Source organism: Peromyscus californicus, unplaced genomic scaffold (genome assembly GCF_007827085.1).
Source record: "Peromyscus californicus insignis strain IS unplaced genomic scaffold, ASM782708v3 Scaffold_18__1_contigs__length_77618521, whole genome shotgun sequence".
Lineage (NCBI taxonomy): Eukaryota > Metazoa > Chordata > Mammalia > Rodentia > Cricetidae > Peromyscus > Peromyscus californicus.
The window spans coordinates 53279849-53304129 of NW_026294480.1; the positions used below are offsets into that span (position 1 = coordinate 53279849).

Below are 24281 nucleotides of genomic sequence, written 5' to 3' on the forward strand. Positions count from 1 at the left end.
GCACCCTGACTGTCTGAAGAAGGAGCGGGTTTAGCTTCTCCAGAAAAGGAATTCAAAAGTGGGAACAGTAAAGTCTTACTTAGGTTTCTGTTGCTGTGATATAAAACACTCTGACCAGAAGCAACTTGGGGATGAAAGGAGTTTTCTCACCTTACAACTCCCAGGTCACATAGTCCTTCACTGACGGATGTCATGGCAGGAACTCAGGCAGGAACCTGGAGGCAGGAACTGGAGAAGAGACCAGGGAGGCATGTTGCTTACTGGCTTACTTCCTGTGGCTGCTTATACAGCTGACTTCTTATTCAGCTCTGGACCGCCTGTGCAGGGGTACTGTCCCCACTGAGGCTGGCCCTCCATCAACAATAATTATTCAAAAAAATATCTTAGGGCTGGAGAGATGGCTCAGAGGTTAAGAGTACTGGCTATTCTTCCAGAGGTCCTGAGTTGAATTCCCAACAACCACATGGTGGCTCACAGTCATCTGTAATGAGATCTGGTGACCTCTTCTGGCTTGCAGGCATATATGCAAGCAGAATAGTGTATACATAATAAATAAATAAATAAATAAATAAATAAATAAATAAATAAATAAATAAATAAATAAAAGAAAGAAAATACCTTACAGACTGCCTACGGACAACCTGATGGTGGTGTTTTCTAAACTGAGGCTCCTCTTCCCACTTAACTCTAGGTTGTTTCAAACTGACAGAACCCAACCAGGTAAAAATATCTCCTCTAAGTAATGTCTTCCTTTAAATAATATTTGATAGTTTTCAGTCCAGACTTTACCTGACTTTCATTAAATCTGTTGATAGGTGCTTAAGAGTTTTGATAGCCCTGTAATGCTTGGTTTTTAAATTTTTCATAATCATAACTAGTCTAAGCTTTTGCCTTTAGATATTTGTTACATTCTTAGGAATGCTTTGCTTGTCTATATCTGTGTTCTTTACATTTTTTTTAAGTTGTGCAAGTTGTGTTGTGTGTGTGTGTGTGTGTGTGTGTGTGTGTGTGTGTGTGTGTGTTTGCAAATGTGTGCATGGGCACATGACCATGCCACAGCATGTATATGGAGGTGAAGAGGCAACCTCAGGAATGACATTCTTCCTCTCCACCATGCAGATCTTAGGGATTGAAATTAGGTTGGCAGGCTTGGGACAAGTGCTTTTTTCATGGAACCACATCCCTGTGCCATACACCCCTCTTGTGTAGGAGAGGGTCTCATATAGCCTTGGCTGGCTTTGAACTCATTGTGTCTTTGACTATGACCTTGAACTGCCTGAGCCTCTTGCTGCCATGTCTTGAGTGCCAGACTACAGGCATGCTCCAATATCTAGTCCCTCAGAAAATAAAAATATTTTTGACTTTGATCATAAATATCATCCCATAGATTCCAAAAAAAAATGTCACTTGTCTCATGTGAAATAGAGACAAAGAAGGGCTGGCATGTTACTTGGTCAGTAGAGCGCTTCCCTCTATACACGGGGCTCTGGTTCAATCCCCGGCACTGCATGAGTGAGCGTGATAATGCAAGTGTGCATTCTGAGCACTTAGGAGGCTAAGAGGGTCAGGACCTCTGTAGTAAATAATATTTCAGTGTGTGTGTGTGTGTATGTGTGTGTGTGTGTGTGTGTGTGTGTGTATCATTGTGTGCATTTGTGTGTGGACCATTGTGTGTGTGTGTGTGTGTGTGTGTGTGTGTGTGTGTGTGTTATGTGTTCCATTTTGCTTCTCCTTACATCCATTGATGAACACTGGTTGTTTCCATTTTCTGGGTATTATGAGAAAGTTTGTCATGATCATTTGTGTTAAAAGTATCTGCTGTCAGTTGTCTTGGGTATATCTAGGAATAGAATTGCCTGTTCATGTGATGATTCTAATGTTTTGAGACAGGGTCTCACTCTATAGCCCAGGCTATCCTTGGAACTCACTATGTAACACAGGCTGACTTTGAACTCATGCTGATCCTCCTCCCTCAGGCTCTCAGCCACTGGTGTTACCTCTGTGAGCCACCACATCTTCTTTGTGTTTAACCTTTTGAGGAACTTCCCAACTGTGTTCCATGAAGGCTACCCCATTTACCCTCCCACCTGCCATGTGCAAGTCTCCACTTTCTCCACATCTTCCTTAGCCTCATTTTAACTCTGCTTTGATGTATGGTGAACACATTCTAGTAAGTCAGCATTCTCCTATGGCAGAATGAGATTGAGCATATTCTCAACTGCTCATAGTGGCTTTTTATTTTTGTTTTGAGAGATGTCTATTCAAATTCTTTGTAATTTAAAAGATTTGCCTAAAAATATTTGGGTTGTTCTTTTGATCTTGACACTCCAAGGCTGAGATAGGAGGAGTGCCAGGGGTCTGAGGCCGGCTCTACCTAGTGAGTTCTTGACCAACCTGGGCAATAGAGTGAGACCCTTTCTCAAACAAAACCGGTGATTATCTGTTGTAGGAGTTCTTCGTGTATTGTGAATATTAAACTCTTATGTTACAAGGGAAGAATCTCACTGGGAGAGCACTTGCCTACCAGGTGCAAGGCCCTGGGTTCCATCCCTAGAATGACAAAAGTAAATCTATCAAAACCCTTATCAGACACATGGTTTGAAAACCTTTTTCTCCCATTCTGTAGATTTTCATTTTACCTCTTTAATGCCCTCTGATGCATGAACAATTGTTAATTTGATAAGGTTTAATTTATCTTTTTTTCTTGATACTGTTTTTATAGCACATTTAAGGATCCAAAGTCATGAAGATTACCTGTTTCCTTCTAAGAGTTCTATGTTTATTATTATTAGTAATAGTAGTATTCTATGTCTTTTACATCATGTATCTTGATCCCATTCATTTCCCTGTCCTTTCATATCCGCCCTCCTCCCCTGCACACCGCCAAATAAAACATTTAAGGGAAAAAAAGGAAAAAATAAAAAGGGAAAAATTTAAAAGGGAAAAAATTAAAAATCTCATCATGGAAGTTGCAGTGTGACAGAGTGAGTCATGCCCTAGACCCCTTTGTCCATATATCTTTACTTGCAAGTGTTCATTGCAAAGAGTCATTCGTTGGTCTGATATAGGCAGTGTTTCTCCCAAATAACCACTCAGAGGCTTAATATTAATTATGAAAGCTTAGCCAATACTTCAGGCTTGTTACTAACTAGCTCTTACAACTTAAATTAACCCATTTCAATCAATTATGTGCTGCCACATTGCTTATTACCTCATTTTGTACATGTCCTGCACCCTCTGTGTCTGGCTGTCAACTCCTCTGACTCTGCACTTCTTCTCAGCATTCTCTCTGCCCCAATAATTCTGCCTAGCTATCAGCCAATCAGCTTTTTATTAACAATGAGAGCAATAAATATTTACAGTGTATAAAGATTGTTCCACAGCATTTCCCTCTTTTTGTCTAATTAAAAAGGAGAGGTTCTAACTCTAATGTAGTAAAACTATATACAACAAAAAATACTTATCAAGTAAGAATTACAGTTACAATGTCCAGTCCATTTGTATTTGGCAATATTAGAGGAAATACTCTATTATCTATCTTATCTTTGTGAGTCTAAAGTTTTATAGACTTTATAAAACTATAAATTTATAAACTACTATAAATTAGGTAAATTTTACCTAATTTACCTTTTATCATAACTAAGGAAAACTTTAACTATGACTATCTAATCTTGAACTCCATCAAAGACCCCAGAAGGGTGAAATGTTACCTGACAACAGAGACATCTGGCTGCCTGGACAGCTACCCATAGTTCTTCTGTAACATTGGGGCATTCACCTTTGGCCTACAGGCCTAGTATATCTGACAGACTTTTCTGAGAAGTAGAGAATTTTGAAGGACTGTCCTACCTTGTCTTCCCTAAGTTTGGCAGTCTGTGTGTGTGTGTGTGTGTGTGTGTCCTGCTGGTCCAGTTAGGACAATACACTGTCAGCAATTGAGGCAAGGGCAGTTTTTTTGCCCAAATGTCTAACTTTTGCCGTAAAGAAAACCAACTCGCCCGGCGGTGGTGGCGCACGCCTTTAATCCCAGCACTCGGGAGGCAGAGGCAGGCAGATCTCTGTGAGTTCGAGGCCAGCCTGGTCTACAGAGCGAGATCCAGGAAAGGCGCAAAGCTACACAGAGAAACCCTGTTTCAAAAAACCATAAAAAAAAAAAAAAAGAAAACCAACTCCCTATGGAGTTTCTCTGATGTCCATCATCCTCTTTTGAAGCAAATTGGTTCTGTCAGGAGCAGACATGCCTTACTGTCATGAAAAGCCTTGGGTTATTAAACATACTAAATGCCATATTCTGTAGATCTTTGAAGTATTTGAAGACCATCTGTCTATCTAAATATATCTATTTAACCTTGAAAACACACCTAATATGATTACAAGTTTGATTATTATAGGTGACTAACTACTGACCTGTATTTCTTAATTATACATTACATTTTTAAATGAGCTGTATAAGCACAATACCCCAAACAAGAGTAGAAACATGCATACAGTATAACAAAATTAACTTTAAATTTCTATCAATATACCAAAATCCATACCAATGTAAAATATTTTGAGATTAATAGTTATTTTTTGGATTAAAGTAGATTCGATAATCTACCCTTTTATCTCATCATTTCTATATCATATTCCCCTCTTTTCCTTTTGAAAGAGGTCTTTGAATTTAACTCCTTTGTCTAGCCTCCTTTTTTTTAACTATGACTGATAATAACTTATGACCAACCCCCTTTAAATGATGACAAATATCCATAACCAATCTTGTGGGCATTGTTTTCTCTAGATGGCTTCTTGCTGTCTGGGAGCACTGGCATCTTTGGGGGAACCTTGAGAAAATCAGGATAATTGTTAAGTCTTGGCTGGAAGAGTTTGTAAGGCTGGACCAGCTCAGCCAGCATCCTTGAAGCGGTTTTGGATGCAGAACTCTGAGGAGACTGTAACAGAGGCATCTTGATGCTGGATCACCTGGGCCATTTGTTTTCATTGGTGTCTGGTCACCTTGTTCTGAAAATACATAAACTTTTAAAGGTAACATATGTATCTGTATTAATGCAAGTACAGGCTATGTGTTGTGCACAAGTTAGCCAAAGATGATTTTTTTTAAGATTTATTTATTTATTATGTACACAGAAGAGGGCGCCAGATCTCAATACAGATGGCTGTGAGCCACCATGTGGGTGCTGGGAACTGAATTCAGGACCTCTGGAAGAGCAGTCAGTGCTCTTAACCTCTGAGCCATCTCTCCAGCCCCCAAAGATGATTTTTTGTTTTATGTTTGAGCAGGTAAAATATATGTTATGTGTTTTGTAGTCTTTCTAGGTTTATTTCTTTATATCGATAGTCAGGATTTTCAGGGGGTCTTCCCCAATCAAACCTGATCCATATCAACCTGGAATGAATCCACAGCCTTTCATTTCCTGTGGAAATAAAAGCATAACCTCTCCCCCAAAGTAACATATCCTTTGACTTCCATTTTGAAGTCAAGACATTTTTTTAAATATATATGTTGGTTTAATCCAGCAGTATTCATAATCTAATGTGTCTGAGCAGCTGCCATCCCTTCATCAGCAATCAGAAAATTCAAAGACAACACAATAACATACAGAACTGACTCCCCATGTATTTTTCATCTTTGCATGACTTTTTTGTTTATATTTCTTTATTCTTTCTTTAAAGACTTTATTTTATTATTTTTAAACTATTTTTTTCTGTGACTGTCTATATACCATTTCTCTTTTCTCTCCCATGCCTATGTACATTTTTAAAGACACTGCAATGGGTTTAGAGGTTTCTTTCATCTGGATCTGTCTTTACTGTGTGTCTGCAATCTTTTCTGTCTGCATGAGCAAAACTGAGGCCACTGTGCAGCTAAGATCACGGCTTGCTGGCAGCTGACTCCTCCGCCCTCTGTTCCCCCAGAGCCCAGTCTCATGGCGGAGGTACCAGTGGAAACCATGTTTCCTGACAGCTCTGGGAAGGTTTTGGTTCTATGCTGCTGTCGGTGTCTCCACCCAGTCCCATGCCTTGGAGCAATGTGCTGCCTGCTTCTCATAAATCCCACACAAGTGCTTGGCAGCAGGGCCTCCCAAAAGAGCCATGCCTCTGTTTGTTGTTAGCACTGAGTTTACTCGAAAGATGTTTGTATCAGGAAGTTGCTTTTGACTCTGTTTGTGTGTGTTTAGAACCTTTTGTGAGTTTTTGTTTGTTTCTTTTTGTTTTTTGAAACAGAGTTTTTCTGTGTGTAGCTCTGACTGTTCTGGAACTCACTCTGTAGATCAGGGTGGCCTTGAACTCACAAAGATCCACCTGCCTCTGCCTCTCTGAGTGCTGGGATTAAAGGCATGTGCCACCCTGAACCTTTTCTTAAGCTTTCTCAGGTTTTATGTGCATATATGTGTTCCCACATTGAGTGCCATACGTAGGCAGAGTTTCGCTGTGTCTTGGCAGTTGCTCCCAAATACCACACAGAGACTTATTAGTAATTATAAATGCTCGGCTGATAGCTTAGACTTGTCTCCAGCCAATTCTTACATCTTAAATTAACCCATTTCAATCAATTATGTGATACTATGTGGATCACTGCTTATTACCTCATTTTGTACATGTCATGCTCCCTCTGTGTCTGGCCAGGGACTCCTCTGACTCTGCCCTTCTTCTTCCCAGCATTCTCTCTTCCCCAATAATCCTGCCTAGCTATCAGCCAATCAGCTTTCTACTAACAATTAGAGCAATACATATTTACAGTGTACAAAGATTGTTCTATAGTATCTGGTTTTAGGCCTCTGGTTTCTACTACACTATCGATGCTGGGTCCTCACTAGGCTACTTCCTGAGTATCCTGTTGTTGCCCTGTGTTGTGGAGATCTTGCAACTTTGGGTCTGCAAGTCAGGTTCCTTCACATGCTCCAGCAGGTCATAGATGGGGTGGATGTTGGGGTGGCCCAAGTTATAACCCTGGGTCTGGACCTGGGTAGCTAAGGGTTGGTCTGCCAGATGAGAAATGGGGACAGCTCTCCCATGTTTATAGTTTGGTGGCTGGCTCACCTACACCCGCACTAATAGGGTTGGTTCTCCTGCTTTTATGACCACAGGGCCAGCTCTCCCACCTGCCCCAGGTGTTGGTTTTAGTTCTTATATTTGTTGTTAATTCACTCTGAGCTGCCTTTTATGAGTTGGAAGCAGGAGTCCAACTGGGTCCTTTTGCTTGTGCAAAACTATTTGTTCCCACACTGTTGGCTGGGGAGATGTTGAGGGAACCCCTGCAGGTTCCGGAGATGTTGAGGGAATCCCTGCAGGTTCCACACAGGGGAGCAAACCACCAGAAGAGATAAGAATGAAAACTCCATCAACTTGGATCAGACTTTGGGGAGTCTAATAACAGGCAGTTTATTCACAAGGTATTTAAGCCCACTATAACTTGGAAAAAAAAAATGTTTCCCGGTGCAATACAATCCCCATTGCACAAGGAAGCATAATTACATTGAAACTCAGCTTGGGGTACGTGTCATTTCCTCCAAGAAGATGGGTTCTGGAGATAGGCTACCTGTACTAGCTTAAGTGACTGAGGGTCTGGCCTGATCTTGTTCATACAGATAGTATAGAGGTCATTTGGGATATTAGTGACCTCTGTCCTGGTTGTGGGAGGTTGGGGGAGCCTCTGGCTATTGGGTCATTTAGATTACTAGCCATCTCCAGTCTTGGTTGTAGGAGCTTCATATGGCCTGGCCCACCAGATGACACGGATTACCCGGGCTTTTAATCCCTTCCAGTTCAAAGCTTTCTGAGTGGTAGAACAGGTTTTTCATCTTTCCCATTGGAAAGACAATCCTGCATGCTTAACATTCCTTGTTTCTCTGGAGATCTGTGGGCTCCAGGACTTTTGTACTATGCTCCCAACAAGATGTCTTATTTATTTTGTGAGTCTAGAGAGCAGCACAGGGCTTCCCCTATGCTCTATGACCAGCAGATGCTGCAGATGGCAGGTTCTTCATGGATGTGCTTCATAAGAAGATGTTAAGATCTTGGCGGGGCAGTGGCATGCCTTTAATCCCAGCACTTGGGAGGCAGATGCAGGTGGATTTGAGGCCAGCCTCGTCTACAGAGCGAGATCCAGGAAAGGCGCAAAGCTACACAGAGAAACCCTGTCTCGAAAAAACCAAAAAAAAAAAAAAAAAAAAAAAAATGTTAAGATCTCTGAGAAGTTTTGATATGAAAATATCTAAAAATCACAGCACACTTGAGAACTTCCACTTGGGACTCTTGAGTGATGAAAACTATGTGCTGCTTTCCAGATCAACTCTTTGCTAACTTGGACAAGTTCCCAAGCCTGAGAGAACTGTCTGTGATACTAGATGGCATTCCAGATGTGCTTTCGGTCATCCCTGGAGATTTCCCAAACTTTCACCACATGGAGAAGTTATCTATCCAAACTTCCACAGAGTCTGACCTCTCCAAACTGGGTAAGAATGCTGCTTGGATGTCCCAGGTCATGTATCAGCTGGAAAAGCTACTTGGCTAATAATTGTTAGAATCATGAAGTCATCATTAGTTAAAACTTCTGTGAGTCTGACATCATAAACTGTGTCCATGGGAAGGTATGGGGACAGTGCTCTTCCTCATTAAGAGGGCAGACATTTATTTGTAGCCCCGAGTCTCTAACATGACTGGAATTGTTCTGAGCTCTGCACAAATACTAACTCACTCTTCAGACCACTGTGTGAGAGAAGACACAATGATTATTGTTGATTCTCAGCTGGGGAAATTGAGGTCAGCAATTGCTCAGGTTTATCCAGCTAAGAAAATGTATCTTCAAAAGAGAAGGTCTGACTCCATGTCCTGAGCTTTAAACTCCCAGCACACTTCCTCTCCAAGGCAGTTTGTGGAATTCTTTTCTTTTACTGTTGTTTTAGTGGCACTTGCAGATTGCTTGCTGAGGGAAGAAATCTGACTGGGGGCAACCTGGACCTTTCCTCCACTTCTCTCCATCCCAGCCTCCTGTTGATGGACAGCTGTGCAGACATCTTTCTAGAACATGTCATTTAGCAAAATGATGCAGGCACCGTCAGATCCTTAATTTGTTAAACCCTGAACACTAAAGAAATATAAACCTGGGACTGACATGCAGGTCAAAAAGTCACTAAGGCTGGGCATGGTGGCTCATGCTTCTAATCACAGCACTTGGGAGGCTGCTGCAGGACTATCACAACTTCAAAGCCAGCCTACCTATGTGGTGATTTCCAGGCCAACACAACCCACAGGGAAAAAACCCAACCAAACAACAGAAAAATTCTGTCCAATGAGATGGGTCAGTGGGTGCTTGCTGCCAAGTCCAATAACAGGTTGGGTCTGTGGGGTCCCATGGCAAAAGGATAGAACAGATTTCCCCCCAAGTTGTCCTTTTGTGTCCACACACACACACACACACACACACACACACACACACACACACACACCAGATTGTTTAACTAAAAACATTTTTAAGTTGTGCTTCAGAGTTGCCCCCTCTTTTATGTGACTCTGTACAGAATTCCTGCTGCGTCAGGGCAGTGTGCAAACACAGAGATATCAGGGTGCTGATGCCGAAAGTGAAATATGGAGAAGAGAAAACTGATCCAGAGAGGGTCAGGAACCTGCCCTAGGTCTTCTGCTCACTAGTCAGTTGAGGAAGCTGAGCACACACCCAACATGGCCTGAGCACTAGATCAGTGTGTCACTGCCTGTTTAATGGTGTGGCTGGAGATTATGGACTGAGAGGCCAGTCTGGATAGAAATATGTAACCTCTACTTTCTGAATATCCTTCATCTTTTCCAGTTAAATTGATCCAGAACTCTCCAAATCTCCAAGTTTTCCACCTGAAATGTGATTTCTTTTCAAACTGTGAGTCTCTCATGACTGTGCTTGCTTCCTGCAAGAAACTCAGAGAGATTGTGTTTTCTGGACGATGCTTTGAAGCCATGCCATTTGGTAAGAACTATATGCTTACAACTGTGACTTCAGATGCTCCTGTGCAAAAAGTCATTAAATACTCTAGAATTAAAAGGCTGCTGATGTCACAGAAACTGTGACAGCACCTGACTTTAGTGAGTCTTTCACAACAATGAAGTGCATCTGTGTCTACCATGTAAACATTTCCTTTTCAGAATTGTTTCCTCTACTTAGTCATAGTAATTCAATCTGAATATTATATCACCTTTCATCACTTTTGAAACACTCTTACTTCAATGGTATTCCTCTGTGTCTCAGGAAATGTATCTGAACTAACTATATTTCATTTTCCCTTTTCTAGTCACCACTTTGCCAAATTTTGTTTCTCTGAAGATATTGAATCTTGAACACCAACAGTTTCCAGATAAGGAAACATCAGAAAAGTTTGGTGAGTTTATAAACAGAGTTTCTTAATGTATTCTTTATCCTTCTCCCCTCCTCCTCTTCATCCCCTTCAGTTAACCTACAACAAAGCAAGCTGTGCACAGTTGTCCCTTGACATCCATGGCAGCTGGATCCAGGACCTCTGCTGATGTAAACATTAGAGGATCCTCCACTCCATGATATAAAATGGTGCAGTGTTTGCCCATGACCCTACACATCCTCCATATGCTTTAAACCTTCTCTCAATTACTTACAATGCCTAAAATAATGTAAATGCTATGTAAACAAGTGTTACACTGTGTTGTTCTGGAAATAATGGTGAGGGGGAAATGTCTGTACATGTTTGGCACAGACACAATTTTTAAAGATTGAACCTGTGGTTGGTGGAATGTGCTGATACAGAACATCAGCTGTACCAGCTATGCTGGTCCTTAGGAAGACACCATAGTGATGCTCAATATCACCCCCAGATGCCATCACTGTTGGTCCCACATATCCTCACACTTGATCTCATTAAGTGCAATGTTCTCAGACTCACCGACTTCTTAGGAGAGAATTTGGTCCTGATAGCACTGTGGAACTTCATAGTCTGGCACCCACTCCAAATATGCAACATCCTTTTTGTTTCAAAGGTTTCAGAATTCATATTAAAACTCCTATTTAGTTTAAGAAACCTAATCTGTGACAAATCAAATTGAACAAAACAATAAGTGTAGAGAGTTTATATGCTTTTTTGAGTTACAAAATGTTTAGAAAAGTAACGTGCTTGGGCTGGAAAGATGGCTCAGAGGTTAAGAGCACTGCTTGCTCTTCCAAAGGTCCTGAGTTCAATTCCCAGCAACCACATGGTGGCTTACAACCATCTGTAATGAGATCTGGTGCCCTCTTCTGGCCTGCAGGGATACATACAGACAGGACACTGTATACACAATAAATAAATAAATATTAAAAAAAGCGGGGACGGGGTTGGGGATTTAGCTCAGTGGTAGAGAGATTGCCTAGCAAGTGTAAGGCCCTGGGTTCGATCCTCAGCTCCAAGAAAAAAAAAAAAGAAAGAAAGAAAAGTAATGTGCTTTCATGGGAAACAGTAGCAGGTTAAAAAAAAAGTGGGGAGACAATGGTGATATGGGGTACAGAGCTCTGTCTCCACACTACTTCCCAGACTTTGTATGCATAAGGAGAGCCTGGTAAAGAAGGGTGTGGGGTGAGGGCTTTGTGGATCAGTAGAGTGACCTGCGGCCAGAGGAGGCCTGACTGTGGGAACAGAAGTGGAAATGGAAAGACAGCCTGGACCTGTGTGAAGAGTCAGGTTGGGGGAGGATGGAGGATCCAGCTGCAGAGAGCAGCAGGAAGCAGCTGTGTGCTGACCCCTTCTCCTTTCCTTGGAGAGCACAGTGACAAGGAGGGCCTCTGCTAGGTGGGGCCTCCTAGACTGCAGGATGTCTAGGCCATCAGCTGCTCGCTCATGCTGGGACTACTACTGAGGATGGCTTTGTGGTGTCTCCCACAGCACAGGCTCTGGGTTCTCTCAGGAACCTGGAAGAACTGCTCCTTCCCACTGGGGACGGGATTCACCAAGTGGCCAAACTGATTGTCCGGCAGTGTCTGCAGCTTCGGTGTCTCCGAGTTCTTGCCTTTAAGGAGACTTTGGATGACGACAGTGTGATGGAAATCGGTGAGTTTCCCTCAGGAAAGGGTTTCCCCCTGTGTGGAAGCAGTGGCTTCATTGGAGCTGTCTGCTGCAAATGTCTATACAAACACCTGACCCTCCAAACTGTTCAACCTACCTCCTCATTTCCACTCTCCCACTGCTTCCTCTCATGCCCTTCTGTAGATTTTGGTTCATCCTGGTCAGACTGGGCAGGTCAATTGCCTCTTTGGGAGCTATAGAAGCTATCTTTCCTGGGCCTTACTCATGTATGCTAGGCCAGTGTTCTACACCTCACTGCAGCCCAGGCAGGTCTGTAGGACACTTGGTGTTTCACCAGCCTGGCAGGATGCTCTTTTTGTTCTTTAAGTGTTTACAATATGTATAGGAAGGTGTGGAAGTCTGCAGATAAAGCCGAACAAGATTATCCAGTTCATGGTCTTGGGAATTTTGCTGAGTACATTTTTTTTTTGGTTTTTCGAGACAGGGTTTCTCTGTGTAGCTTTGCGCCTCTCCTGGAACTCACTTGGTAGCCCAGGCTGGCCTCGAACTCACAGAGATCCGCCTGGCTCTGCCTCCCGAGTGCTGGGATTAAAGGCGTGCGCCACCACAGCCCGGCTTGCTGAGTACATTTAAACCGGGGTTAGAACACAGACCATCACTGTCATGCCCATATCACGACCCCAAAGAGACCACCAAAGACCATGGATGTCCAGAATGCAACAGCAAGGTTTATTCTATAGATACAAGTCTAGACAGGGAACTCATTCCTACACCCAATAGAGTGAGGCAGAGGGGAGTTGTTCTTTCTTTGTGAGGCTAGCTGTTTAAAGGCAAAAACCGCAAGCCCTTCAGGGTAGTTGGGGGGGTTTGGCACGGGTGCAACTCGGATTGGTTTATTTTTATCTCTGTTCTCTTTTAATTGGGTGAGGGTATGTAACCTTTGAATTTACTGGTTGGGGGTTATAATTATCATTTTGGAGGCTGTCCAGGACAAGCCCCAGGCTTTGTCCTTGAGCTGCCATGGGGGCTGGCTGGCCTAGCACATACTGACTGTGGGGGCTGACTCAGTGGCCCAGGCTCTGTCCTTGACTCATGCACATAACTCTAAGTTGGTGAGGGGTCCCAGACAGTAAACATCTGGCTGAACCTTGAACAGTCAGAGTACGTGCAGAAAGGGAGCTACTGCAAGGACTATGTCTTTTGTTTATGGCCCTCCCAGAGACTGCTTGCTCAGTCTCAGGAAACTGAAATTGAGGCCTGATCTCTGAGAGAAGACTGAGCAGTCTGTTATAGCATCTGCTTGGTCCTTTCATCACCAATGCCAGAAACCCAGGTCCCATCCCTAAGTAAATAATGAATTAATCCATCTCTGCCCCTTGTCTACCTTCCTTATGGCTCTAGTTTGCCTTTATATCTTGAAGCTAGGTACACAGCACATGCGGAGGTGTGAGATCTTTCTGGTCGACCAGGGTTCCTCACCTGTGACGCCACTTCCTGCCTTACTCTCGCTGCTTGTATATTAATAATATAGGCATCCAGCATTCTTTCCATGTCTTTTTCCTGCTTTTAAATCTATGTCCCTAATTTTAACGTGAGTCTCTTCTGCAGTTACATAGTTGAATCTAGGAAGGAGTTCTGTTGGTGAAGCACTTGCCTAGTGTGCACGAAGCCTTGGGCTTGATCCCTAGCACAGCACACAAACAGGCATAGCGGTTATAATGGTGCACATCTGTAATGCCAACACTCAAGACACAGAGGCAAGAGGACCACCATCATCCAGGTCACACTCCCTGCCCACATAGTGAGCCAGGGGCCAGTATGTGCTACAGGAGACCCTGCCTCAAAACAATCAAAAACTCCACTATCACCCAAGTAATAAATGGTACAAATCTGAGGTTGCAGAGAGGGCTAAGTCTGTAAAGTATCTCCAGTCCTGTGGGAAGTGCTCAGTGTGAGATGCAGCAAGCTCCCAGGAGGGGGCGCTAAGGAGCTGAGGACAGGAGAATCCATAGCACTTAGTAGCCAGGCAATCCACTGGAATCCTTGAGCGCCAGGTTCAGTGAAAGACTGGTCTCAAAAAGTAAGGTGCAACTGAGAGGACATCCATCACTCACTTCTGGGCTCCACACACACCCACACATACATGTGGATCACACACACATCCCACACACCCCACACATACATGTGGATCACACACACATCCCACACACACACACACATACACGTGGATCACACACACACCCCACACATACATGTGGATCACACACACATCCCACACACACCCACACATACACGTGGATTACACACATCCCACACACACCCACACACACATACAGAAAATTTAAAACAAAAATACAATCCATTCACCTTTTATTTACATTGAACATATTTGTAACTACAGTTGAATTTTTACTTGCTTTTTGAGACAGTGACTGTTGATTAATAGTTCAGCCTGGACTTTACCTTGCTATGTGGCCCTCAATGGCCCTGAACTCTTGCATCAACCTCCCCAGAGCGGAGATGACAGGGGTGTGTGAGCCCTCTGTGTATTGTTATTTGGTATTGGTTTCTTTATTTCTTCCATAGGATATGTGGGTTTTTTCTCTCTTCTTTTTTGCTTCCTACATTTATTAGCTTCTTAATTACACATTCTCTTTTTCTTCAGGGGGTGGTTAGGTAGAGTCTACTCTATAGCCCAGGCTGGTTTCAAACTCACGATGTAATTCAAGTTGGCTTTGGATCCATGGCCATCCTCCTATTTCAGATTTCAAGGCTTATTGTGGCCATGCATAGCTCCAGCTCTACATTTTTCCTCTTTCCGTGTTATCTTGGATAATAAAATTTGCAATTTGGATAATATAAATTAATATGTGAATACACACTTTTACCACTTTATGAGTCACGTAGGTGTTCCTGGAATATTTAAGTTCTATTCATCTGGGTTGTCAACGCGGCTTAGCAGGTAAAGGGCTTACTGCCAAGCCTGAAGACTGAAGTTTGATCCCACAACATGAAAGAAGAGAATTGACTGTCTCTTTCCTTCATATCCATGCTGTGCCTGTGAGCACACACACACACACACACACACACACACACACACACACACACACACACACACAGAGGCATAGTAAAAATACTTAAATTACACCCTACATTCACCTCCTACTTCTTGCATGTCATTGATTTTGGATTCTAAGGCATTTTAGCTCTTCAATTAGTATTTTAAACAGTTCTGGGCTTAGTATTCGCAAACTAGATTTGCTTATTTTATTTTTTAATGTTGGTGTTTTTGACACAGGGTCTCCTATGTTGCCCAGACTGGTAACAAACTTGCAGTAACCTTCCACCTCTGTGTCCCGAGTGCTGGTGTTCCTGTTTCTGTGCCTGCTGTATTGATTCCCAGCCGCTGGCTGTTGCTCCTGAGCCTCCCATGTTTCCATTCAGCAGGGTCCTTTTCCTTCTGCTGAAGGGCTCTGTTAGCATTTCTTCTGCTGTGGGTCAGCTAGTCATGACTTCTCTATTTTAATGATATGAAAATGGCTTTTGCCTTCATCTTTGAAATACTTTCCCAGTGCATTCTTTTTGGAGTTACTTAGTTTCTGGCCTGTATCATTTCTTTTGTTTAGTGTCCATTCTCAGTGTTTTCATGATATGATGTCCTTAAAGGTGAGGTGTCTTTTTCCCCACCTCAGTAGCTTTTAAGATTTACTTTCTTTTTTTCTAACAGAGTCTCACTATGTAGCCCAGGCTGGCCTAGAACTCCTAATCCTCCTGCTTCGGCATCCAGAGCAGCTGGAGCTAGAAACTTTTCTTTGTGGCAGTGGACACACACTTCATTTTGTCTTCCCAAAGTCCGTATGTTGAAGTCCTAACCCCAAAGTGACTGCATTTGGAAATAGGGGACTAGTTATGGCCACCAAGCCAACTAAAACCGCAGCTGAGTTCAGCATGACTGGGTAACTATTCTACCTGGGGTCTGGAGAACTGATGGGATCTGAGGCTTGACAGCTTTTCATCAGCTTTAGGGCATTCTTAGGCAATGCATTCTGCCAAATTCCCCCTCGCTGTTTCCTTCTGCATACAGCAGAACTCAACCTGATTTGGGACCAGGGAAGGGCTGTGGAGGTGAGGTTACGACTAAGACCTTCTATACGATGGTGGAGCCGAGCAGGGAGAGGAGGCATTGACATTCTGAATAGTAAAACCACCTCTGTCCTAGAACCAGGTCCATTTGAAGAATTTTTAAAAATCAGAGTCTGGAGTGAGAGGCAGGAGTTCTAAAGAGACAGAGAGGAAAGGAAAGGTCCTGCTGGGGTGGGCTTCATGGGTATGTGAGAGATGTTGGATTTCATCTTGTGACTGCTCAGCACTGTTACTTATAAATGCTATTTAAAGTGCTAATTCCAGGTGTGGTGGCACATACCTGTAATCTCAGCACTCAGGAGGCAGAGGCAGGCAGATCTCTGTGTAAGTGCAAGGCCAGCCTGGTCTGCACAGTGAGTTCCATGCCAGCCAGAGCTACATAGTAAGAGTCTGTCTTAAAAAAGTGAATGAACAGAACAGAATAGGACACAGTTCTGAGAATTCACACCGAAGCCAAACCAGTGCTAGGTGCCCACTTCCAGTCATGGACTCCGGTTGAGACCTTACCCTAGCCTGCACATCCTCCAGAGCTCTAAGTAACTAGGAAGTCATCTGGGCAAACTGGAGAGCAGTCACAGTGAGAGGACATGCTTTAGGACTGCCACCTTCCGTTCTCTGCAAAAAGGGAGACGCTGTTGCCACCATTTCTCAGTCCCCTATAATGTGACCTGTTCCACAGCTGTGCCCTGCCTTGGCATGTCCTCCTGTGAGACCAGAAGAGAAGTCCACATTGCCCAGACAGCCAAAATTCTGTGCTGGACTTCCTGGCTTCTGCTTCCTCCAAACTGCTTGCAGTTTGACCAGGTGCTTCCCTACCAACCAAGCAGCTCTTGAGGGTTTTCAAAGAATGATCTCTAAAAAAATGTTTAAAGCCAAGCGTTGTAGCGTATGCCTTTAACCCAAATGTCAGAAGGCAGAGGTAGAAGATGTGAGTCCTAGGCCAGCCTCATCTACATAAGTGAGTTCTAGGTCAGCCTCATCTACATAAGTGAGTTCTAGGCCAGCCTCATCTATATAGGTGAGTTCTAGGCCAGCCTCATCTACATAAATAAGTTCCAGGCTAGCTAGGGCTATGTAGGTAGGACCTGATCTTGGGGGAAAAATGCTGAGCAATCTCTGCCTTCATTGGTGGGTATGAGGTTAGTTACGATAACCTTGTAAGCTTTACTCAAGTCCTTGGCATTTTGTCTTCATAAATATTTTGGTTTGCTCTCTTTCCAGCCAAGGGAGCAACCAGCAGAGGTTTCCAGAAACTTGCAAAATTAGATCTTTCATTGAATCACAAGATTACAGAAGAAGGGTACAGACATTTCTTTCAAGTCTTGGACAACCTGCCAAACTTGCAAGTGCTCAACATTTCTAGGCATCTCCCAGAATCCATCCAAGTTCAGGCCACCACTGTCAAGGCTCTGAGTCAGTGTGTGTCCCGACTGCCCAGCCTCACCAGGCTTCATATGCTCAGTTGGCTCCTGGATGAAGAGGACATGAAAGTGATTAATGCTGTGAAGGAGAGACACCCTCAGTCCAAACGCTTGATTGTTCACTGGAGGTGGGTAGTGCCCTTCTCTCCTGTCATTCAGAAGTGAAGGATGCAGCTGAAGATTACTGGAGGTCTCAAAACCCAATTTCCGAATACATTTCACTCTAGACAAGCATGGTGTCCCCAGTACTTAGGAGACTGAGACAGGAGGATCAAGAGGTTGAGTCCAGCTGGGTTACATAACAAGACCTGCTGATGAACCAAATCCTTTACTGTTACATACACAAGAATATTCTTAGCCTGTCAGGCTGGTTACTGTTTGCAAGCCTGCACGCCCACAGTGAGCTATGACAAGCAGTCCTTGGCAATCCTCGTATGGTCCTCCTGTCTAAAGACTAGAGCCTCACTCAAGTTCATACCGAGAACCCTCCATTGCCAAGGTCAACAGGAAGGGGCGGGGAAAGGAACATTGATCTGTGTAAAAGTCAGAACAAGGAAGGCGCATTTGATGGAGGTAAGAAATGGCCAGTTTAAGGATGAGTCAGTCCCACCCATGGTGAAGCATGAGCTGACTTTAGCACAGGATGCAGAGGACTCTTTGCAGAGATGCTCTTTAGTCTTTGCAGGGCTTCTGTAGAGTCACCAGCCTTGGTGTGGCCATGCTTGCTCACACCATCTCCCATCCATTGTCGATGTGAGGAAGAAAGTGGGCTTAGAGAAAACTGCTTTTGTTCCAGAGGCTTTTGAGAGTTACATATATTATGACAGCTTTATCATTTTGTTGGGAATCCAGTCCGTTTTATGTGATTTGATCTTGTAAGGATTCCTGGGTATATTAACTTGATTGTGATAATTGTCATTTCGTACTGGTCACTGCTCTAGAGGTGGTGGGACCTGGGAGAATGGAATCAATAAATGAAGCAGACTACAATCTCATGCAATAGCCAGCTTTATTCAGAGCATCAGACAATTTATACTCGGGGAGTTAAGGAGGTCACCTAAGTAAAGTTCTCTTGTGTTCAAGCTGTAGACAATCACAAAAACAAGCCGCGTGTGGCAAAAACATGTTTTTCTATAGAACAGCAGTTCTCAACTTGTTGGTCAAGACCACTAGGGGTCAAATGACCCCTTCACAGGGGTCACTTTGGACCATTGGAAAACACAGATATTTACATTACGATTTGTAACATTAGCAAAACTACAGTTATGAAGTAGCAACAAAAATAATTTTATGATTGGGGGGTCACAACATGAGGAACTGTATTAAAGGACTGAAACATTAAGAAGGCTGAGAACCTCTCTAAAGAGGCAAATAAAGGATAATTTAAGCATTTAATTGAATAACAACAGCAAGCAATAATGAGTAATCTGAAGTAAACTCAGTCCTATTTGCTACACCTAGGAGGAACACAAAAACACATTGTAAAAACAATTCCGTGTTTTGAAGAAATCACAAGCACTCAGAATTCTCCTCACATGACTCCATTCTTAGACCATGTCCTGACACATAATGTATATGAAAAAACCTATGTACCTTAAATATATATGCCTTTTATTTTTCAGTTATCCTATAATAAATCTTGGAAAAGATTCCCAAAGTTAAAAATAAAAAATAATTAGTATTGGTTATCTCTGAGAACTGAGATAGTTCCTCCCTTTTGTCCTATTTTGTTTTATAAATTGCCTGTTATTTTAATATTTAATATAAAACTTCAGGCTTGAGGTGTAGTTCAAAAGTGTGTGCCTACATAGTATTCCTGAGATCCTAAGCACAATCTCCAGCACTACCGAAAATACATAACAAAATCAGTACATATTAAGTAAGTAAGGCCTGGAGAGATGGCTCAGCAGTTAAGAGCACTGGTTGCTCTTCCAGAAGACCTGGCTCTGTGGTTAAAAGCAGTCATGGTTCTTGCAGAGGACCCAGGTTCAATTCCCATCACTCCCGTGGTAGTTTTGAGTCACCTGTAACTCCAGCTCCAGGAAATCCAACATCCTTTTCTGGCCTCTCTGGATACCAGTTAAACACATGGTACACACATATATATGCAGACAAAACACCCATGCCCATAAAACAAAAAATAAGTCTTTTAAAAAGAAAAAAAGAAACATTTCTAATAAGAGTTCAATGGTTCTGATTTATTCCTCAGCACTTAAAAAGGAAAAACAAAACTACTGAAATGTCTATTTCTGGTCACATACTCCATATCCCAACTCTGACTCCTTCAAATGGGCTGCTTTTCTGAACATCTGCTTCATTTTTAAGTTTTTTTTTTTTAAAAAAGCAAAACAAAACCAGGAAGTCAATTTTATAGCAAAGAATAGTACACATAGAGCACAACTGAAATAAGTAACAATAGCTGTAAACTCATAAAAATAGATATTAAATATGATTTTACTAAGCTAGAAAACAACTTTCATTGGAAGAGTTCTTTACAAGCACGGGTAAGTGTTCTTTCATGCTTACATCCTCTCCCCAAGCTTTTATCTCTTCCATCTCACTGAAACAGCTGTTTTAGCATCACCAGCGACCTCCACGTTGGTACGTTCAATGACTGTGCTGCGGCCTTCATCTTACTTGTCCTGTTTCCAGCATCTGAGCTACTGATGGGCTCATCACTGGTCTCTAAGAAACGCCTGCTTCATCTGACATTAGGGCCTCACTCCTGGTTTCCTCCTCAGACTGCTCCAGCTCAGTCCTCTGCTGTTCCTCTTTTACCACTGGGGGGCATCTGAGGTCTCCTGACTGTGTGTGAGTGCACTTCCTGGAACACCTCATCCAGCTGAGGGGCTTTAAGTTCCATGCCTACACTACCTCCTCCATCTCCAGCTCTAGCCCTGGACTCTTTTTATATAACCCTAATGGGCATTGCATATTTCACATCTCCAAAGTGTGGTGATACTTTATTTGTGCTGAAATGTGGTGATATTTTATTTGTATGTTAATAAATAAAGTTTGCCTGGAGATCAGAGGAAATAGCAAGCCATTTTAAGTAACACAAAAGTCAGGCAGTGGTAGCACACGCCCTTAATCCAATAACTTGGCAGGCAGGGTCTCTGTGTGTTCAAGGCCACACTAGGGAACAGAACCACACATAGTGAGTGACACACACCTTTAATCCCATAGAGACCTGAAGGTCTGTACAGACAGGCAGTGACAAGGAAATGAGGTAGCTGGGCTAAGAGCCAATGAGAGGGCAGAATAACAAGGCAATAAAGGTGCAGGAAGTAGCACACTTTGGAAGCTGCAGCGTGGTGAGGTAAGGTTAGCTGGTAGCTATTCCTATTTCCCTGATCTCTAAGGCTTTCATCTCTATATTTGGCTCCGTGTTTTTTATTTAATAAGACCGCTTAGAAATTTGTCTACACCAAAGCTAACTCTTAGCCTTCCCCTTCACTGAAGTACTCTGATGGCACACTTTCATCTCTTGACTCCCACTGGACTCCTCCAGGTGCTTAGGGAAACGCTTGGAGTTATCCTTAGCTCTTCTTAGACCATGTATAATCTACTGACAAATCCTGGCAATTCCACTTGCAAAATACAGTGGATTCCACATGGTTAGCCCACTTTGGTGAAATCTGCAGTGTAGTTTCACCACGCAGTCAGAGGTTCCTCCTAGAGGTCAGGTCATGCTCTACCTCTGCCTCACTATTCCCCACTGGAGTCCCAGCTAAAGGGAAATGCTCTCAACCTCACAGTGTCCTATGTACAGCCTGACTCTTGGCCCCTGCTCATCCCTATCTCCTTATGCTTCCTCTCACTCTGGCCACTGGCCTCCTTGCTTGTCCTTGACTATTCCACACACATTCTAATAGAAAGGCATTTGCTGTTGCTTTTCCTAGGATGTTCCCTCATGCCATGGTTTGGAAATGCCATCCCTACTGTGAGCTACTAGGAATGGGAACTTAATCTACTGTGCTTACCCCTGGGGTCTTTGGAAGGTATTTAGGATAAGGTCATCAAGATGAATGAATCCTAGTGGCTTCCTGAGAGGCCAGGTATGAACACATACACAAAGTACACAAATCATGCTCATTGCCTCTTGCAATATTATGCCTGATTCAAGCTCAGCACATTAGACAAAATCATCAGCCCTGAACCTCCAGAACTGTGAGCCAATATAAGCTTTCTAACCACCCCCTGTAGGCTATTTTCCATTGTGTCCGAGATGACAGAGTGCATGTGTATGCGTGGGTATGGATGCCCATGTCTACGTGCCGAAGGTCACCACGGGTGTCTTTGTCACCGCCTGCACTATTTCCTTGAGAACCTGGAACTTGGGGCTTTGAGGCTAGGCTGATGGCCGACAAACCAGTGATGCTCTGGCTGCCCCTCTGCGCTGCCCTTCTCCCACTGAGCCATCTCCACTGCCTATTGTCTTTAGTTCAGCCTTCCCGTTGTTGTTACTGCATTAGATGTGGTCTCTTGTTGGCCAGGCTGGTCTTAAATGATGAATCCTACCACCTCAGCTTTTCAAGTAACTGGTGCTGTATCATATGCCAACATACAAGGCATCCTAGTTTCACCAAGAGCAACTCCCAGCACTTAAAAAAAGTTGAGTATTTGCCAGAATGAATAACCTCAGTCCAAGTAAATGTATTGGGTACTAAAGGGAATTAAAATTAATGTTAATGTCTAATATCTGGTTGGAAGTTAACTGGATATATTAGTAATTAAATTTAACTTGCAAATTAACCAATTAAGCTGTGCCAAATCTATAATAGCCAACTGTCATGAAATATTCCCTCTAAAAGCTCAAGTCATATTTTGCAAAGCTACTTACTAGATATTGACTATTCATTAATTTAATAATACTTACTTGACGGCTAATATGCTAGGCGCATAGGGGGCTTAGTTAATTTAGTTTACCTACTCAAAACTTAGGAATAGCATTTACCATATTGTTTTTATGGTAGTGGAGATGAAACCCAGGGAGCTTAGTTAATTTAGTTTACCTAGTCAAAACTTAGGAAAGGAATAGCATTTACCATATTGTTTTTATGGTAGTGGAGATGAAACCCAGGGCCTTGTACATGTAAGGCAAGCTCTACCATGGGCTCTATCTCCAGCTCAACAGAGCTGATCTCTTAACCTTTTCCTCCAGAGGTGAATGAACCAGGGAGAAGCCTGAGTGCTTGACACCAACCCTCACAAGACTCTAATGAAGGTACACACGGAACTGCAAGGCCATGATGGGGAGAGAACAGCAGGGGCTGTGGTGATATATTGTGCACCCTAATAAGATTTGTGGTGATATATTGTGTACCCTAATAAGATTTGTGGTGATATATTGTGTACCCTAATAAGATTTGCCTGAAAATCAGAGAACAGAACAAGCCACTAGATTAAACATAGAGGCCAGGCAGAGGTGGCACACACCTTAGCACTCAGAAGACAGAGATCCATCTGGATCTCTGTGTGTTCAAAGCCACCCTGGACTACATGAGATTGACTCAGTCTAGGAGAGATACAGAGCCAGGCAGTGGTGGCACACACCTTTAATCCCAATACTTGGGAGTCACATGCCTTTAATCCAGGCACTAAGAAGGAAGTGATGGCTAGGCACAGAAAGGTATATAAGGCATGAGGAGACAGGAACTAGAGGTTTTTCAGGCTGAAGAGTACAAGAGGTAAGACATGGCAGTGGCTTGTTCCTTTGTCTCTCTGATCTCTCAGCATTACCCCAATATCTGGTTCTGAGTTTTATATTATAAGACCTTTTAAGATTTGAGCAACAAGGGGCAATTGGGTCAGGCAGGAGGTAAGGAGGTGAGGTGAGGAGGTAAGGAACATCAGGGGGAGAGAGGGAGACTAGAAAGACAGACAAGGGAGGATGCAAAGAGAACAATACAGCTTCTAAAAGACAACACAGGGTGTGGTGCTGGGGATGTCTTTCTGTACACTGTGAATGTGTTGCTCTGATTGATTGATAAATAAAACACTGATTGGCCAGTAGCCAGGCAGGAAGCATAGTATAGGCAGGATAAAGAGAGAGGAGAATTCTGGGAAGGGAAGGCTGAATCAGGAGATGCTGCCAGCTGCCGCCGCCATGAGAAGCAAGATGTAAAAGTACAGGTAAGCCACAAGCCACATGGCAACTTACAGATTAATAGAAATGGGTTAATTTAAGATATAAGAACTAGATAGCAAGAAGCCTGCCACAGCCATACAGTTTATAAGTAATATAAGTCTCTGTGTGTTTACGTGGGTCTGAGTGGCTACAAGAGTCGGGTGGACACAAGAAAACTTCAGCTATAGTGTGGTGGTACTGCCTGTGGCGTCAGTATTTGGGGGCGGAGTCAAGAGGGCTGTAAATTGCAGGAAACTCAGACTGCACAAAAATCTTTCAAAAAAGTGAAGAACAGGGCTGGTGAGACGGCTCAGCAGGTAAAGGCACCTGCCAACCAACAACCTGGATTCAATCCCTAGAACCTACAGAGTAGGAAGAAGAGCCAAGACTTCATAAGCCGTTCTCCGACCTCCAGATTTGAGCCATGGGAAACACACACATAACCCAGAACTCACCTTGGTTCCTGGCTAGCCAGTGTAGACCCTGTGACACTAACTAGCTTTTGTTTCCCAATCCTAAATTATCAATTTGTCCCACCTTCAGAAATTACCCTTTACCCAGGTAATAAGT

The 24281-nt window shown here is 43.1% G+C and overlaps 1 protein-coding gene across 1 annotated transcript in view; it reads left to right on the forward strand.

Annotated features, from left to right (window-relative positions):
• Positions 1–24222, forward strand: part of LOC128113620 (baculoviral IAP repeat-containing protein 1b-like) — a 48062-nt gene extending 23840 nt beyond the window's left edge. The window contains exons 11-15 of the mRNA XM_052743436.1: positions 8289–8456; positions 9809–9961; positions 10284–10370; positions 11877–12041; positions 17382–24222. Of these exons, the coding sequence (XP_052599396.1) occupies positions 8289–8456; positions 9809–9961; positions 10284–10370; positions 11877–12041; positions 17382–17746 (938 nt within the window). The 3' untranslated portion in view covers positions 17747–24222. The remainder of the gene's footprint in view (positions 1–8288; positions 8457–9808; positions 9962–10283; positions 10371–11876; positions 12042–17381) is intronic.
• The last annotated feature ends 59 nt before the right edge of the window (positions 24223–24281 follow it).